Raw genomic sequence first — 18,135 nt, forward strand, 5'->3', positions numbered from 1 at the left:
ACTGGTGGCTCACACCTGTAATCCTAGCCACTCAGGAGGCTGAGATCTGAGGATCAGAGTTCAAAGCCAGCACGGGCAGGAAAAGTCTGTGAGATTCTTTATCTCCAACAAACTACCAGAAAACTGGAAGTGGCGCTGTGGCTCAAGTGGTAGAGCACTTGTGTTGAGCTGAAGAGCTGAGGGACAGCGTTTAGACCCAGAGTTCAAGCCCCATGACCGACCAAAAAAAAAAAGAGAGAGAGAGATATTCCAAGTTGCTGGGGCTGGGAATGTGGCTTAGCAGTAAAGTGCTTGCCTAGCATGCATGAAGCCTTGGGTTAGATTCCTCAGTACCACATAAACAGAAAAAGCCAGAAGTGGTCCTGTGGCTCAAGTAGTAGAGCACTAGCCTTGAGCACAGAGAGGCTCAAGGACAGTGCCCAGGCCCTGAGTTCCAAGACCAAAAAAATGTATATCTATATAGATATAGATTCCAAGTTGCTAAAAACTCATCAAGGATGTAAACCAACATGCTCTTAGTAGCCATTGTTAATTACAATAGTAATTTTTGCATATTCAATTTGCATTTTTCATAGAACTTTGCTTACAGATTTTATCGATCCTAAAGAGAGGTATACTAAGCATGTAGTATCCTTTTTCAAATGACACTTTAATGGATTTAAAACTATTCGTGGTAACTAAAAGGGAAGAAGCAACAATAAAATAGTATTATTTATTAGCTTCATTCTAAATGTAGCTCCTGTAGAGTAGATTTATACATGAGTGAATCTTACATTTCACAATAAAAGCTAGAGTAATCTTTTAAATGCAGTTGTCAGTCAAGATATACTTTCTTAAAATGAGTTGTTTTATTGCCAGGTGCATGTGGCTCACACCTGTAATCCTAGCTCGTCAGGAGACTGAGATCTGAGGATCATAGTTCAAAGCCAGCCCAGGCAGTAAAGTCCATGAGCTTCTTACCTCTAATTAACCACCAGAAAACTGGAAGTGATGATGTGGCTCAAAGTGGTAGAGTGCCAGCCTTGAGCAAAAGAGATCAGGGACAACGCCTGAGTTCAAGCCCCACAACCAACAAAGAAGTAAAATAAAAATAAAATGAGTTGTTTTATTGAGCACACTGTGATATCCCAGTTTGGGTACTTTTCATAAGAAAACATCACTTTGGCTGGGCATCAGTGTCTCATGCCTATAATCCAAGCTATTCAGGAGGCTGAGATCTGAAGATTATGGTTCAAAGCTAGCCCAGGTAGGAAAATCCTTGAGACTTTTTATTCCAATTAACCACCATCAAATCAGTAGTGGAGGGCTGGGAAGATGGCAGAGTGCCTACCTCACATGCATGTGGCCCTGGGTTCAATTCCTTAGCACCACATAAACAAAAAAAGCCAGAAGTGGTGCTGTGGCTCAACTGGTAGAGCACTAGCCTTGAGATGAAGAGCTCAGGGACAGCTTCCAGGCCCAGAGTTCAAACCCCACAACTGGCAAAAACAACAACAAAAATAAAAACAGAAGTGGAGCTGTGGGGGCTGGGAAGGTAGCTCAGCGGTAGAGTGCATGCCTTGCAAGCATGAGGCCCTGGGTTCGATTCCTCACACCACATAAACAGAAAAAGCCGGAAGTGGCGCTGTGGCGCAAGTGATAGAGCGCTAGCCTTGAGCTGAAGAGCTGAGGGACAGCGCCCAGGCCCAGAGTTCAGACCCTATGACCGGAAAAAAAAAAAAAAAAGAAGTGGAGCTGTGGCTGAAAGTGGTTGAGCACTAGCCTTGAATGAAAAAGCTTAGCAATAACACCCCAGTCCTGAGTTCAAGCCCCATGAACCAACAAAAACAAACACAAAAATCTCTTTAATTGTGTATTTAATATGAATATGTAATATTAATTCCTCATATGGTAACTTTTTAAAATGTGATCTCCAAAGTAAGTGGATCAGACATGATATAAAAGAAATTACATATTTGTGTTGTATATTATTTCTTACTAAATAATAAAATTAAGCAGAGAATATGTCTGTCCAAAATGTATTGAACAGCATACAACTAAGTTTTCTCATATCTGATATATGTAAATTTGAGGAAATATGCAGATGAATCATTTGGATTTAAAAAATAATTACCACTTTAGTGTGAACTTATTGGTGGTCTCAGGAAAAGAAATGAGAACTAACCTAATAAAAAGAAGGAAATTTTGAGTTAATTTTTTTAAACCAAATGTAAAATAGCTATCATTTTTATTAATGATGTAAAATTGTATATAAACAGACATCAGCATCATTTGGATGCATTATATAATTCCACCTGACCCTTGTTACTGTTCACTTCCACTATTCATGTCAGTGTGTCTCTTTGGAATGGTACTGCATCATAATTTCTATTTCTGTGTTGATTTTCATTTCTGTGTGTTTCATTGCCATTTTCCATTTTGCAGATTGTCCCACATCATCTCATCCTACTAAAACTGTCTCCCCACCATCCGCCTTTCTTGATGAAGATGAATTCAGTGACTTTATGCAGGGCCCTGTGGAAGTTCCCATCTGTGGGCCACCTTCCACAGCCCAGCCCTTTCAATCTTTCCATACCACCACCCCACTTGGCCAGTTGCAATCACAGAAGGCTGGAGTACAGCCTCCCCCTCCAACTCAGATTCCAGTGTCTGTTGCCTTACATGGTGTCCCTGGGCAAATTCCCTATTACGCCACTGCTTCAGCTTCACACATTATGCAGAAAGCAGGTAACTTGTCCTATTATTAATGAAAACATCTTAAGATATCCTAGGATAATCTGTTACATAAGTAGAATAACACAGTAAGGTCAGCAAAGAAGTATGAACACAAATGTATGAAGAGGGTCAAAAATTTTAAGTTTAGGGCCTGCACATGCCAAAAAAAATGATTTAACTTTGTGCTACTAAACTAGAAACCATTATTTTGTTTGGAAAAAAACCCACCAATATCATTTTTGTAAGAATAGTGAGTGAGTTTAGGAAAGCTCCTTTAAAAAGTGCTCTTTCAAAGCCAAGCATGGGAGTGCACACCTGTAATCTAGCACTAGGGAAGGCTGAGACAAGAATGCTAAAAGCCTGGTCTGCACAGTGAGTCCTCCTCAACAAACCCAAAATCAGGAAAGAAAAAGGAGAAAGAAAGGCTTCTTTCTGGCTGAGTGACTCTTGGTGGTAGAAAAGGCATGAATGTTCCTTTCTTATCAGCTGTCCTTGAAAAGTCTGTAAACATTCTGTGTTCTACTTTTTATTCTCTACGAAACAATGCTACCCCTGTCTTGAGACACTTATTGTGCTGGGGGACCTTAATGCATGCCTTTTCATTTAACAGATATAGAAATTGACCCAGAAGTGAGGCCACCTCTAAATGTCAGTTTCCGCATTTCTGAAGCAGCGTGTACTGTTCTCCCCAGTAACTTACCGAATTCTTGACAGTCACAAGATAGTGACATTTATGTTCCTTCTCCCATATCCCTCAAGTCTCCAAGTCTCCAAATTAGTTACTCCAAGTCTATTACACATGTAGGGCCATCCCTTTAGAATGTGAGGGTGGAAAGGGATGATTGAAATGATTGGAAATATGTAGTTATATACCAATAACCCTTCATGCTGTTTGTTTAGGCCCTTCCTTGGAGGAGAAGCTCCTAGTGTCTTGTGCTATCAATACATCTGGGCAGGAACAAGTTAAATTAAGTACTTCTGAAGTTGGGCACAAAGCCTTAGACCCAGGTTCCAGTAAGAACTGTCTCAGTTTAACGGCCAGTAACGGGGTTGCTGTAGATGGATGTGTAAATGGTACCACCCCTGCAGAGGCAGAAAAGACTTCAGACCTAACACGGTCCATTGAAGAGAGTGGTGAGCTCAAGAAACATTGAGAAAAAAATGTTTAACCAAATGCCGCTCAAATGCTAACATTTTAAGCCTTAATCTGAAAATAAATGCTGCTTGATTTTGCTGCTTAAAGTTTTTGCTTAAAATATATTTAATACAGTCCTTTCTCCAATTAACCCCTAAAGTTTTGCTCTGAGTCCTTTCAACACACTATATATTCCTTTTCAAAACATGATTTTGATAATGAATTTTCTTAATCAGAATCATTCCTGACTTACATTTACTTTCCTTTTATAAAAGCTAGCTTCCCCCCCCCCCCACTTTGTTCTTCCAGGAAAGTTAAAAGATAACTGGAAAAGTCACCAATGATAATATAACTTTTCTTTCTCCAAAATCATAGCTGGGTGCAGTGGCACACATCTGTAGTCACAGCATTCAATGCTAGAGGCAGGAGGATTATGGATTTATAGGCCATCCTGGGCTACATAGTAAGACCCAGTACCTGCCCTAAAAAACAACCAGGAAACAAAACATTGCAGCCAAAAAGATCCAAATTTCAGGAAGTAGAGCTGTGGCTCAAGTGGCAGAACACTAACCTTGAGCAAAAAGAAGCTCAGGGACAGTGCCCAGGCCCTGAGTTCAAGCCCCAGGACTGGCACCAAAAATAAAATTCAAATTTGGAGGCTAGGGGTATAGTTCAGTTCTAAAGGACTTTACCTAACATGCCCAGGCCCTGTGTTTGGTGTCCAGTACCACATACATAATATATAAAATTTGGGGTGGGAGTATAGCACAGTGGTAGACATGGCCTGACACATATCCAAGTTTTATAAATTTCAGAAATGAGTTAGCATGTAAGTAGTCTTAAGAGACAAACTTCTGGAGGATATTTTACTGGTGGAGGAGCAATATTCAGGTTAAAAAGCATTGGATTGACTGGGCACTGGTGGCTCATGCCTGTAATCCTAGCTACTCAGGAGGCTGAGATCTAAGGATCGCAGTTCGAAGCCAGCCAGGACAGAAAAGTCCCTGTGAGACTCTTATCTCCAGTCAACCACTCAAAATCCATAAGTGATGTTATGGCTCAAAGTAGTAGAGCACTAGCCTTGAGTAAAAGAGCTCAGGGACAGAGTCCAGGCCCTGAGTTCAAGCCCATGACTGAAAAAAAAAAAAAAAAAATTGGATTGGCAAAAATGTATATTAAAGTCTACAAGTAAATTTGGGCCATTAAATTTCTTACATATAGAATTTTAAGTTGGTTATCACAATTTTTCCTTCACTTTGTAATGTACATGAAATGGTACAAGCCTCACATGATTCAGAACAGTGATTTGGGATAGCTCAATTTAATTTACTCGTGTGGATGTGCTTACTGTACAAGAGTTGTTTGAAACCAAATACTTGTGTTGTATTGGTGACTTTTCTCTAGTCTCTCCAGCCAATGCTCGTCTTTATAAATTATAAAGCTTGACTCTGTGTGATTCTCACCATCCACCCCCAGCCCTCCATCTTCTCCATGGACCATGATATCCACTGAATGTTGTTATCTCCTAGGTGTGGGAGTATTTCCCTCACAGGATCCAGTTCAGCCCAGAATGCCTCCTTGGATTTACAACGAGAATTTGGTTCCAGGTAAACAAAAGTGGTTTTTGTTTTGTTTTGTTTTGCCCAGGATTCCCATCTGCCTATTTTGCTTTAAATACTATAGCTATGATTGTAAGTATTTACTGTTGCAGTCACAAAATATGCAAAAGGAAGGAATTGTCGCACTTTTTTTTTGTCTGAAAGAGTAAATAAAATGATTTTGAACTATATAAACGCTGGAGAAATGCTTTGTTTTAATATTTTGTTGACCATCATATACTTTTGTTTGTAAAAGCTTTCTTAAACTAGATGTGATAGTGAATTTCTGTAATCCCAGCATTCCAGGGGCTAAGGTAGGACAATCATGAATACAAGGCCAGCCTGGATTGTGTGGTGATAACTTATCTAGAAAATAAATAAAAATTAAAAGCTGGTCACAAAGATCTTTTATATTGTGTGTGTTTCAATTGTGATAAAAAGGACAATAATATTTTATCATATTTTATATTGCTAGGGACTGATTCCAAGACCTCACACTTACTAGGCAAGCAGTCTACCACTTGAACTATGCCACTAGAACTTTATTTTCAGTTTTGACATAGGATCTTGCTAACTTTGCCCAGCCTGACTTTAAACTTGAGATCCTCCTACCACCACCTGCCAAGTAACTGGTATCGTATATGTGCCACCACACCTGGCTGAAATGTTTTTTCAGCCCAGGGATTTAAACTTAGAGCCTTAGATTTATTTGCTAGGCAAGTAGTCTATTGCTTTGTTTTAGGTTATTTTTCAGATAGGGTCTCAGATTTTTGCTCTTGGACTTCTATCCTCCTACCTATGTCTCTTGTGAAGCTGGTGTTAACAGATATAATACCACTGTGTCCACCTTGTTCATTGAGATAGGTCTTGCTGACTTTGTCCTTTGGCCTTGAACCTCAGTCTTCTCAATCTTCCACCACCTGAGTAGCTGGGATTACAGGCTGTTGTACTAGTCAATAAAATCTGGTACTATATATAAAATTCTGGGTGCCATCTTTTTATGTACTTGTGAAGCCCATTTTTTCTTCATGTGTATTATTATTGCTGAACCAAAAAAATTAAAATGTATTTTGTGATAATGCTTAGTTGATAGAAATAGTCTAGCTTTGATTGATTTACATAGAATGACAATTACAGCAGCATATGTTAATCTTAATAAAATTGTACCTTTTTAGTTTTCCCTGCTTTGCCAATACTTTGAAAACTAGAAAGTACTCATTAGATCTTCAGATTTCTCCACTGATCAGACTAAAGTTCTACATTTGACTCAATTAAATGCATGAATTCTGTAGCTGAACTGCTTTTCAGAAGAAACTAATCATGTTGTAAATCAATCACAAAGGGTAATTATTCCCCCAAAATACATGAGACTTCAATTGTACATAGTAGTAGTTGGTTTTCTTAAAACTCCCCATTCTGTTTCTTGTTTTAAACTTTTTTCTGTCTCCTTGAGCCCTGGTCTCTCATTTGAAACAATTCTTTGGGCCTGCCAAATTTAAGAATCATATATGAAATTTGAATTTCAGATAAATAGCAAATAACTATTGAGAGTAAGTATGTACATGCAATGTTAGCATCCTTAATCCTTTTTTTGAGCATGAAAATAAATCTTTGTTTTGTTATTACCTGACAATAAAGGTTAACAGTTTTAGCTCTTGACACAAAATGAACTAGGAAGCAAATTTACATCCATCAGGTACAACTAATGGACCACCTATTTCAAGTTTAAGCTATCTTCAAGCTTGCAACGCACCAAATATTGTTGTGTGTTCTCTAGTGACAATGCCTGACAATACAACTTGTGTTTTAATAGGTATTTTCTAAAATATTGCTGGAATTCAAGGGGTTTGTACATATGTTACTTATTCAGGAATGAAGCAGATACTTTAAAGTTGAAACTGATTTAAGAGCATATGCTACAACCTCAGAAGGGGTCAACAGCCAATATGGATTAAATTCATACTTGCTTCTGGGTAGCAGGTATGTTTGTAGATTAAAATTAGACAATAGCCCTGGTGCAGAACATGCTCAATATTGTAAGTTCTAAAGCACCAGCACAAGTTTATCCAGCATTCTTAATTTTTTGTTGGTAACTTTATCTCTAACAGCTTTTCCAACTTTGTCCATTTGAACCAAGCTACTGTGGAAAAAAATCACTGTCTCCTTTTGCAAACACTAAACTTCCTTATAGCAACTACATGCAGGCCTTTCCTTGCAGCCTGTGTTCTGGAGCACCTCCTTTGGTATTTTCCCTCTCGGCCTCTTTTTTATTCATTGGGCCAGGAGAAAGTTGCTTGGTATAGTACTTGTTGCCCATGGCAATTTTCAAGCTCTTACAACTTTATAAAGTCCAAGCCTCTGCTTATTCCACTCCCATCTTATTATTTCTATTACTGTTTGTATCCAGAAAATAGATAAAACACAAAGTATTGTTATAATGTCTCCTGAATTCTAAGATGTTATCATACCTTCAACCCCAAATCTTCCTCTCTAGAATCAAGCTCTTACCTCTGTTATGGGTTCCAGACTTCTAATTGTCTGCTGGATTATTTCCACTTGAATCTCCATGACATTTTATACTCTGTTGTGGCTTCAGTTCTATGAAACTAGTTTGATTTGAGATTTTTCTTTTTTTTTTTTTGCCAGTCGTGGAGCCTGAACTCTGGGCCTGGGTACTGTCCCTCAGCTCTTCAGCTCAAAGCTAGTGCTCTACCACTTGAGCCACAGGGCCACTTCCGGCTTTTTCTGCTTATGTGGTGCTGAGGAATTGAACCCAGGGCCTCATGCATGCAAGGCAAGCACTCTACCACTGAGCCACTTTCCCAACCCAAGATTATTCTTGTATATCAACAATGACAATAAAAACCACAGGACATGTATTTACATTTATAATCTGGTCTTTCTTTTAATAGATGCCTATAAGAAAATTTTTGAAACCACAATGACTCCAACTGGAATAGATACTGCTAAACTTTATCCCATTCTGATGTCATCTGGACTTCCCAGGGAAACACTTGGACAGATATGGGCCTTAGCTAATCGAACTACACCTGGCAAACTTACTAAAGAAGAACTTTATACTGTTCTTGCCATGATAGCAGTAACACAGGTAAAAAAAAAAAACCTTTAGTTACACCAAATGACTTTTCATATAAATTGAAAGAATATGACTTTTATTTGACTTCAACCACATAAAATTCTTTGTACATTAAAATTTTGTGATCATTTTTAAGATATGGTATTTCAGAAATAAGCATTTTTGTAATACACATACTAATACATTATCCTTTTGTTTAAAGACTTTTTAGTATATGTTATCTCCAACCTTGGTATGTTCCTCTTTAACTTGAAAGCTAATTGCTCTGTGTCCTTTCAATCATTCTTCACCATCCCTTAAAGTATTCACAGTCTGATAGTAAATTTTCTTTCAGAGCAAATCTAAATCATTTGATTATAATGAATTAGTTTGACAGATAGATCAGAATTTATGTGTGTTGGCCATTTCTTTGCTGTGTATTATGTTTGCCTTGTTACTTTTTTCCTCTATAAGATTCATGAATTTGGGAGTCAGTAAAAGATTTAGAGTGTACACAATAGGAAAGCTACAGATTTAATGTTTGGGTCTCTCTCTATGAGATTTTTGTCTGTGTTTTTCAATCTTCTAAAATGTTTCCATTTTCTTCCTGTCAATAATAGAGAGGTGTTCCTGCCATGAGTCCTGATGCTTTAAATCAGTTCCCAGCAGCCCCTATTCCAACTCTGAGTGGCTTTTCTATGCCTCTGCCTACTCCAGTGAGTCAGCCTCCTGTGATACCTTCAGCTCCTGCAGGCTCTGTGCCCCTTAACCTTGGACAGCCAGTCATGGGCATTAACCTTGTTGGACCAGTGAGTGGAGCTGCAGCACCGGCTTCCAGTGGCTTCATGCCAACGTACCCAGCAAATCAGGTAAAGAGAGAGGCCGGGTGTATTCTAAATAATCCCCAAGGATACATCAGGACAATTTTTCTTCCAAGGATTCACTCTGCTAGATTATAATGGAGACTTCAACTTAAATTAAGCATTGGGGCTGAGAGTATAGCTCATGCACAAGGCTCTGGGTTCTATTTCCAGAACTGTAGAAAATAAAAAATAAAAACTTAATCAGTATTAAAATACAGTGTAAAATTTTTTGGTCCGGTCGTGGGGCCTGAACTCTGGGCCTGGGCGCTATCCCTCAGCTCTTCAGCTCAAGGCTAGCACTCTACCACTTGAGCCACAGCGCCACTTCCGGCTTTTTTCTTATGTGGTGCTGAGGAATCGAACCCAGGGCTTCAGGCATGCAAGGCAAGTGCTCTACCACTGAGCCACCTTCCCAGCCCCAAAATTTAGTTTTTCATCACTTAAACATGAAGATATTTCTTAAGCATTAAATATTTGAGTTTGGGGTGAAGGTTTATAGTTCTTTATAGAATATATATTTTAAACTTCAAGCTTAATAAAATTAAGTTAAATGTTAATAATTTTTTTTTGGTTTTGCTTTTTGTGTGTATGCACAGTTCTCCCCTCATTACAGGGGTTTGAACTCAGGGACTGTACTCTCACTTGACTTTCTTGCTCAGAGATGGTGCTCTACTATTTGTGCTATAACTCCAGTCTGGCATTTTGCTGATTAATTAGAGATGGAGACCTTTCTGTCCAGGCTGGTTTCAAATTGAGATTCTCCCTGTCTCAGCCTCCTGAGTAGCTTGGATTAATGACCTGAGCCACTAGTGCCCAACATAAAAGGAGAGACAGAGTTTTGCTAAATAGCCTAGGATGGCCTCAAACTCATGATCTTCTTTCCTCATCACACTAGGGTTTATAATTACAATTTTTTTTAAAGAACTGAGTAATGTAAGCTTGGGTTTTTGTTGTTTGTTTGTTTGTTGTCAGTCATCAGGTTTGAATTCTAGGCCTGGGCTCTTCAGCTCAAGGCTAGCACTCTACCACTTGAGCCACAACACCACTTCCAGCTTTTTCTTTTTATGTGGTGCTAAGGAATTGACCCCAGGGCCTCATGCATGTGAGGCAAGCACTCTACCACTGAGTCACCTTCCCAGCCCTGTAAACTTGTTATATAAAACAAATGAACAGAATAGATCATGGACTTGGTATTTACTTATATGAAATGGCTTATAAGGAGCTTGTGTTACTTTTATAATTTTTAAATATACATCAACTGTTACTTATAGATGGCAAACTCTCAGTAACTCAGTAAATGTGATTGAATGTTTTAAAATATGTTGATTAGCTGCTTAAACTAATTTTTTTTACTATTTGTGCTAGAGAATATTTGAAAATGCAAAACATTTGAGTGTTAGGTTGAAAAGAAAATTTCTGGGCTGAGGATGTAGCTCAGTGATGGAGCACTTTGGGATTGAGCCCTGGCATTGCAAACAACAAAAAAAGTGTTCTAAAATTACATAATTGTAACCAAATTGAGAAATTTATGTGGTAGTCTTTGCGGTTGACAGTTGTAGATTTGATCAGATCAAGTTTGTGCTTTCTGTTTAAATGGCCTCTAAATCTAGGTGGGAAAACCGGAAGAAGATGACTTTCAAGATTTTCAAGATGCTTCTAAATCAGGATCCCTGGATGATTCATTCACTGATTTTCAAGAGATGCCTGCTTCTTCAAAAACAAGTCATTCTCAGCATGGAAACAGGTAGAAGAGAGTTGAACATTTTTAACATGGCATTTAATCATTGAGAAAGAAGTATCTTAAAGAAACAGCAAGAGTAAGAAATAAGTAACTCTATATTCCTTGGTTATTCCCTCATACTTTTACTTTTTTTTTCTTGTTTTGTGTTTTGGTTTTTGGCCTTACAGTTGCTACTCCAGTGCTCTGCCGCTTGAGTCATATCTTCAGCCTTTTTTTTGTTTTAGGCTGTTTTCAGATTGAGTCTCACATATTTACTTGGGCTAGCCTGGACTATAATCCTCCTGCCTACAGCCTGTGACATAACTGAAACCACAGGCAAGAGCCATTATGCCTGGCTCATTGGTTGACATGGGGGTTTTGCTTGCTTTTTGCCTGAACTGGTTTCAAACAATAATCCTCCAGATCACCTTCTCTAGAGCTGGGATGGCAAGCATGACCTACTGTTCCCAGTGCATGCTTTTACTTTTTAGTTTCCCTGCTTTTTTTGTCCATCTGAAATTTTAACTCCCATCATTTTAAAATTTAATCAGACGCCAGTGGCTCACGTCTGTAATCCTAGCTACATAGGAGGCTGAGATGTAAGGATCATTGTTCAAAGCCAGCCTGGGCAGGATAGTCTATGAGACTCATTATCTCCAATAAACCACCAGAAAACTGGAAGTGGCGCTGTGGCTCAAGTAGTGGAGTGCTCTCCTTGAGCTGAAGAGCTGATGGACAGTACCTAGGCCCAAAGTTCAAACCCCATGACCGACCAAAAAAAAAAAAGGGCACATATAGTAGTTTGGGTTCTTTTTTTTTTTTGCCATCAAGCTTTAAAAAGACCATAGCTAAAATTGGATGATCATGAAAAATAGAACATTCATCTTTGTGGGTTTTTTCTTTAAATACTATCTTTTTCCAATGTAACATGATGTACAGTGAGCAGAGTTTAATTACTTGTGGAACCTTAAAAATATGGCAACCTATTGCATTTGTCAAGATCAAGCATGGAGCAGCTGCTTAGTGGTGATGAATAATTTTAATATTGGATGACACTAAGTCCTAAAGCACTGTGGGCCCCATTAGCATGCATGTATGACAGCCTAGTTTTTTACATTGCTTGTAAGGCACTGATAAGAAGATTTAAATGACTGTGGAAAGATTTTTGCTCTTGGGTAAAGAACACAATAGACATCCATTTCTATAACACACGTGTGGGGGGGTGGGTATTGAATAACACAAACTGATGGTAGGATGTAATCATATGTAAAGGTGGTTCTTCAAGTAGTAGCTGCCTGGGTGTGATAAGAGAAAAAAGTAGTGCTTTTCTAGGATGTGTTTAAGACTTCCAAGAATTACCTACACAGATACTGCTCATTATACTATTTTCCATGCAGTAATGAATGGATACTTTAACCACAGACAAAAATGTCTATCTAATTTTTTTTTTTTGGGTCCAGTCGTGGGGCCTGAACTCTGGGCCTGGGAGCTGTCCCTCAGCTCTTCAGCTCAAGGCTAGCGCTCTACCCCTTGAGCCACAGTGCCACTTCCGGCTTTTTTTTTTATGTGGTACTGAGGAATCGAACCCAGGGCCTCAGGCATGCAAGGCAAGCGCTCTACCACTGAGCCACCTTCCCAGCCCATGTCTATCTATTTTTGAAGTGATTATTGTTGTGCTATAAGATATTTTGGAACCACTGATGTGATCTTTGTAAAAAATGCAAATTGCATTAATTCTATTTCTTATTCCATGTATAAGCGGCTAGAAAGCAATGTAATATAATTTTTTTAAAAACTTACATATTGGCTTGGACAGCATTTCATAAATAGATTGTTAGCTATTACATCTGTATGTACTCTGAGCCCATTTAGGAAATATTTGATGATAAGGTTAATGTAATTTATTTTAAGGAATTGGTATATCTATATGTGTATATTGTTATTTTTTATTTTTATTTATTTATTTTACCAGTCTGGGGCTTGAACTCAGGGACCTGGCACTGTCCCTGAGCCTCTTTATGCTCAAGGTTAACGTGCTACCACTTGAGCTACTTTCTACTTTCAAACCACAATACTCAGATCTCAGCCTCCTGAGTAGCTAGACTTACAGACATGAGCCATCAGTGCCTACCTTGTTTTGTATTTTTTTGGTTTTGTTCTTAAACTCAGAGCCTGGGGACTGTTCCTGAGCTTTTGTACTCAATGCTAGTGTTTGGCCACTTAAGCACAGCTCCACTTTTGTCTTTCTGGTGTGTAATTGGAGATAAAAGTCTCCCAAACTTTTCTGCTTGGGCTGGTTTTGAACTGCAATCCTTAGATTTCAACCTCCTGAGTAGTTAGGATTATAGGTATAAGCTTCTGGTGCCCAGCTAGGTGTACATTTTTACAGTTGTGCACTTTTATAGTTTACAAACCTTAAGTTAAAACTGCAGGAGGTGCCAGTGGCTCACGCCTGTAATCCTAGCTACCAGGAGGCTGAGCTCTGAGGATCACGGTTCAAAGCCAGCCTGGGCAGGAAAGTCCGTGAGACTCTTATCTCCAATAAACCACTAGAAAACCAGAAGTGGTACTGTGGCTCAGGCGGTAGAGTGCTCACCTTGAGCTGAAGAGCGCAGGGACAGCGCCCAAGCCCAGAGTTCAAGCCCCACAACCGACCCCCAAAAAAAAATTACAGGAGGTCTCTACTCTTTAGTAATTTATTTCCAATGTCATTTAAGTCATTATTATGGCTTAAAGAGATGCTGAGGTAAGGACCCATCTGACCCCTCTTAAGTTACTTGAAAAAGTAAATTGCTTGTTTGTTGCCCCAATTTTTCAAGTAAAAATATTACTTATAGTCATCTGAGGAATGTGCATATAGTTTCTAAGTTCTACGGTTTTAGCTTAATACCTGTTTGCATTTTTTTTTTTTTTGGCTGTGGATCTTGAACTCTGGGCCTGGGCTCTGGCCCTGAGCTCTTCAGCTCAAGGCCAGTTCTCTACCACTTGAGCCACAGTGCCACTTCTGGCTTTTTCTGAGTAGTTTGTTGGAGATAAGAACTTCATGGACTTTCCTGCTCAGGCTGGCTTTGAACTGTGATCCTCAGATCTCAGCCTTCTGAGTAGCTAGGATTACAGGCATGAGCCAGCCACTGGCTCCTGGCTCTGCCATATTCTAAGATACTGTTTGATGACAATTGATGGAATGACTTGATGTTCTGGTCATTAAGATGTGTTTCTTTTTTTTGCTTAGTACCTCATCTTTGTTGATGCCACTTCCTGGAACAAAAGCAGTGACTTCAGTAGATAAATATGCTGTATTTAAAGGAATTGCAGCTGAAAAATCCTCTGAAAATACTGTTCCATTTGGAGGTAAAAATGTTTGTTAAATTCATGTAATATTGAATTGTATTATCTTTAAGTGATGACCTTTTATATTAAGTGGATGAAGTACTATACATATGATGTATGGTATATGTTTGTTTAACCCATCTCCTTTTCTTCCTTGAGAACTTACAAGGTTCCTAACCATAATTGAGCTTCTGTCTTTCCATCATAGAACCTGGTGATAAGTATAGTGCTTTCAGAGAACTTGAACAGACAACAGAGAGTAAATCTGTAGGTAAGTTTTTTATTCTTTTATTTTTTTTTTTAATTGAGGGTGCTCAGGATGGTACCCAAGCCTTGTACATAGCAAGCCAGCTTTCTACTACTGAATTATATCTGAGTCCTAAAGGGAATTGATGACAGTTCATTCAAAGACACTTCTGAGCATTACTTATTATATGTATGTTTTGTTTAGAGGAAAGATAAACTGAATAGGTAAAATAATGATGATATTTTTAATAGACATTTAAACTGCAAATACTTTAAATCAGAAAACCCTAATTGGCTTCTATTATGTTTAATAAACACTAACTATTGTAATAGTAGGCATATGTAGCTCAGTTACTAGAAATCATGTCCTCAAATTTAGGACAAATCTCAAATCAGTGCAGTCTCCTCAGAAGATAGTACATGTCCTTTTACTGGAAATCCATAGTCCAACTTAGAATCTTGTATTGGTGGACAGCTATGACTGACACTGTTTATGGTAATGCTCAGTAAGAACCACTGACAATAAATCAGTGAACTAAACTATGGACTGTAGAAAAGACACATCTTAAAAAAATTTTCTGTAATTTCTAATTACTTCATAACTGAATGACTTAACCTGGTGATAAAGAGCAGTTATTAAAAGCCTGTCTTTTTAAAGCTAAAAAAAATTTCTGTTACTCCTGTGGCATCTGGCAGCATTACTACTAATAGTAGTAGTAATAATAATAAAAAAATAATAATACTTGGTGTTACTGAGGTTTGAACTCAAGGCTTTGCACTTGGCAGGCAAGCACTCTACTATGTTAACCATATCTCCAGTCCCATTTTGTTTTTTATTTTTGGTTTCTTGTTCATCATTTAAAAGACATGCTAGAATATAATGATTAAAAATGCTTTGTGACTGGGAGTATGGCTCAAGCAGTAGAATGCTTGCCTAACAAGCAATAGGCCCTGAATTCAATGAAATTTATTTATATATTTATTTTGCTGATACTTGGGCTTGAACTCAGGCCCTTGTGTGATATCTTAACCTTTTTCCCCCAATCAAAGCTAGTGCTCTACCCTTTGAGCCACACCTTTATATCCAGCTTTTTGCTGGTTCACTGGAGTTAAGAGTGTCTTGGATTTATCTGCCCAGGCTGGCTTTCCTCCTGAAAACAGTACTACTCTCCTATTTGGGGTGCAGGAGATGATGATACCATATTGCTTAAGTAGCTCTAAAAAAGGGAAAACTACAATATTCAATTCCTTACTTTTCTTACATTCCATAGATACTTCTTGGGCTTCATATAAGTTTTTAGGACATAACAGCTGTTCTTACCCAGTGCCCCTCTTAGGAATACAAACTTGAACCATTAGAGGAATTTTTCATTACCTAAGTTTGAACTCCCATTTGCTGAACTTGCTTGCTCAAGTGATGCTCTCTACTTGAGCCATACTTCCAGCCCAGCTTTTTTGCTGGTTAAATAGAGATACAGTCTCTTTACTTTTCTTCCCAGGCTGACTTTAAATTAGAATCCTCCATTCGTCAAATTACTGAGTATTTAGGGTTATGGCATGTTTGGAATAAAAAGCCAGAGTACATTTTTTTGGGGGGGGGAAGGGGCCTTGAACTCAGGGCCTGGGTGCTGTCCCTGAGCTCTTTTGCTCAAGGCTAGTACTTTACCACTTTGAGCCACAGCATCACTTCCAGTTTTCTGGTGGTAAATTGGAGATAAGACTCCCATGAACTTTCCTGCTCCCGCTGCCTTTGAACCACACTTCTCAGATCTCAGCCTCCTGAGTATTGAGGATTACAGGTGTGAGCCACCAACAACCAGCAAACCAGGATTTTTGTTTTTGCTTTTTGGTAATGTTGAGAAATTGAACTCAGAGTCTTTTGCTTTTTAGGCATGATCTCTACCACTTGAGCCATACTCCTACTCCTTTTTACTTTATATGATTTTAGGATAGGGTCTCACATTTATGCCTGGGCTGGCCTGGACCACCATCCTTCTCCTTCCCCGAGTAGCTGAGATGACAAGTACATACCATTACACTCAATTATTGGTTGCCTCCTTCCTTCCTCCCTCCCTCTCTCTCTCCCCCTTTCTTTTTCTTTCTTTTCTTTTTCTCTTCCGTTCTTTTTCTTTCTCTTACTCTGTCTCTCTCTGTCTGTGTCTCTGTCTCTTTTTCTTTCTTTTCTTTCTTGCAGTACTACAATTCTAGGTTGCTCATACTTGCTAAGCCAGTACTCTGCTACTTGAACCATGCCTCCAGCTCTATTTTCTTGCTGGTAATTTTAGAGATGGAGTCTGGTGAACTTTTCTTCCCAGACTGGCCTCTAACTAAGATCCACCAGATTTTAGCCTCCTAAGTACCTAGGATTATATATAGTCATGGACCTCTGGTGGTCAGCTATATAAAATCTTTTGAAATTTTTTTCTCAGGCTAACCTTGATCTTCCAATCTCTAGCTCATGAGTAGCTGATATTACAGGCATCAGCCACTGCACCTGGCAAGAGCCTGGTTTAATATTGAGGTTCTTTGTGTGATACAGTATTAATGATCATGCTATATATTACTCCTATAAAGGACAATAAAGAACAGAATATAAGCAGTGCCTTAGTTCTTCTGCTTTCAGTCCTGAATGAAGTCTTGGTTTTTTGCCCTTTTTGTTTGCTTACTTTCATTCCTTTCTGACTTTAATCCTAAAGCCTTTTTTTGGGGGGGGTCCAGTTGTGGGGCCTGAACTCTGGGCCTGGGCACTGTCCCTCAGCTCTTCAGCTCAAGGCTAGCGCTCTACCACTTGAGCCACAGCACCACTTCCGGTTTTTTTCTTTTTGCTTATGTGGTGCTGAGGAATCGAACCCAGGGCCTCAGGCATGCAAGGCAAGTGCTCTACCACTGAGCCCACCTTCCCAGCCCCCTAAAGCCTTTTTTTTTTTTAATTTTATTTGTGAACATACTGTACAGAGGGGTTACAATTACATGGGCAGGATAATGCGTACATTTCTTACCAAGCATTGCAGCCTCCTCCTTTGTTTACCCTTCACCTCCCTTCCCAGCCTCCCCCCTCCCCCCCAATCCCAAACCTTCTTCTCCCCCCCTTTCCCCCCCCAAAGCCTTTTAAGACGAGTTACTCACTTGTTCATTTTAAGGGAAAATGTTTTATTCTCCTAAATAATATGCTGTATTTTTTATAACTACAGTGTATCTTAAAAATCCATTGACATAAGCCATACTTGGTGAAGTATACCTGTAAACCTAGCACTGAAGTGGCTTGAAGATGAAGCAGGAGGAACATGAATTCGATGTAGCCTGGGCTACATAGTAAGAATGGAAAATAGGAAGAAGGGTCACTTCTTATTGAAGCTTTAATTAAAAAAAAAAGTATTCGAGATCTTTTTGTTGTTTGTAGGGCTAAAGAAGTGACAGAGCCAGGTACCTGAGGCTCACTCCTATAATCCTAG

At 38.9% G+C, this 18,135-nt stretch overlaps 1 protein-coding gene across 13 annotated transcripts in view; it reads left to right on the forward strand.

The window, feature by feature from the left end:
* Positions 1–18,135, forward strand: part of Synrg (synergin gamma) — a 63,582-nt gene that overhangs the window by 14,460 nt on the left and 30,987 nt on the right. For 6 of the 13 annotated variants that reach the window (XM_042691355.1, XM_042691372.1, XM_042691382.1 and 3 more), the window contains exons 7-14: positions 2,425–2,727; positions 3,616–3,849; positions 5,380–5,457; positions 8,361–8,557; positions 9,145–9,393; positions 10,998–11,131; positions 14,340–14,458; positions 14,646–14,708. In XM_042691355.1, coding sequence (XP_042547289.1) covers positions 2,425–2,727; positions 3,616–3,849; positions 5,380–5,457; positions 8,361–8,557; positions 9,145–9,393; positions 10,998–11,131; positions 14,340–14,458; positions 14,646–14,708 — 1,377 coding nt within the window. The remainder of the gene's footprint in view (positions 1–2,424; positions 2,728–3,615; positions 3,850–5,379; positions 5,458–8,360; positions 8,558–9,144; positions 9,394–10,997; positions 11,132–14,339; positions 14,459–14,645; positions 14,709–18,135) is intronic. The other 7 variants (XM_042691413.1, XM_042691429.1, XM_042691452.1 and 4 more) reach the window with 2 other exon arrangements.

Source organism: Dipodomys spectabilis, unplaced genomic scaffold (assembly GCF_019054845.1).
Source record: "Dipodomys spectabilis isolate Male_0828 unplaced genomic scaffold, ASM1905484v1 ptg000004l, whole genome shotgun sequence".
NCBI classification, from domain to species: Eukaryota; Metazoa; Chordata; class Mammalia; order Rodentia; family Heteromyidae; genus Dipodomys; species Dipodomys spectabilis.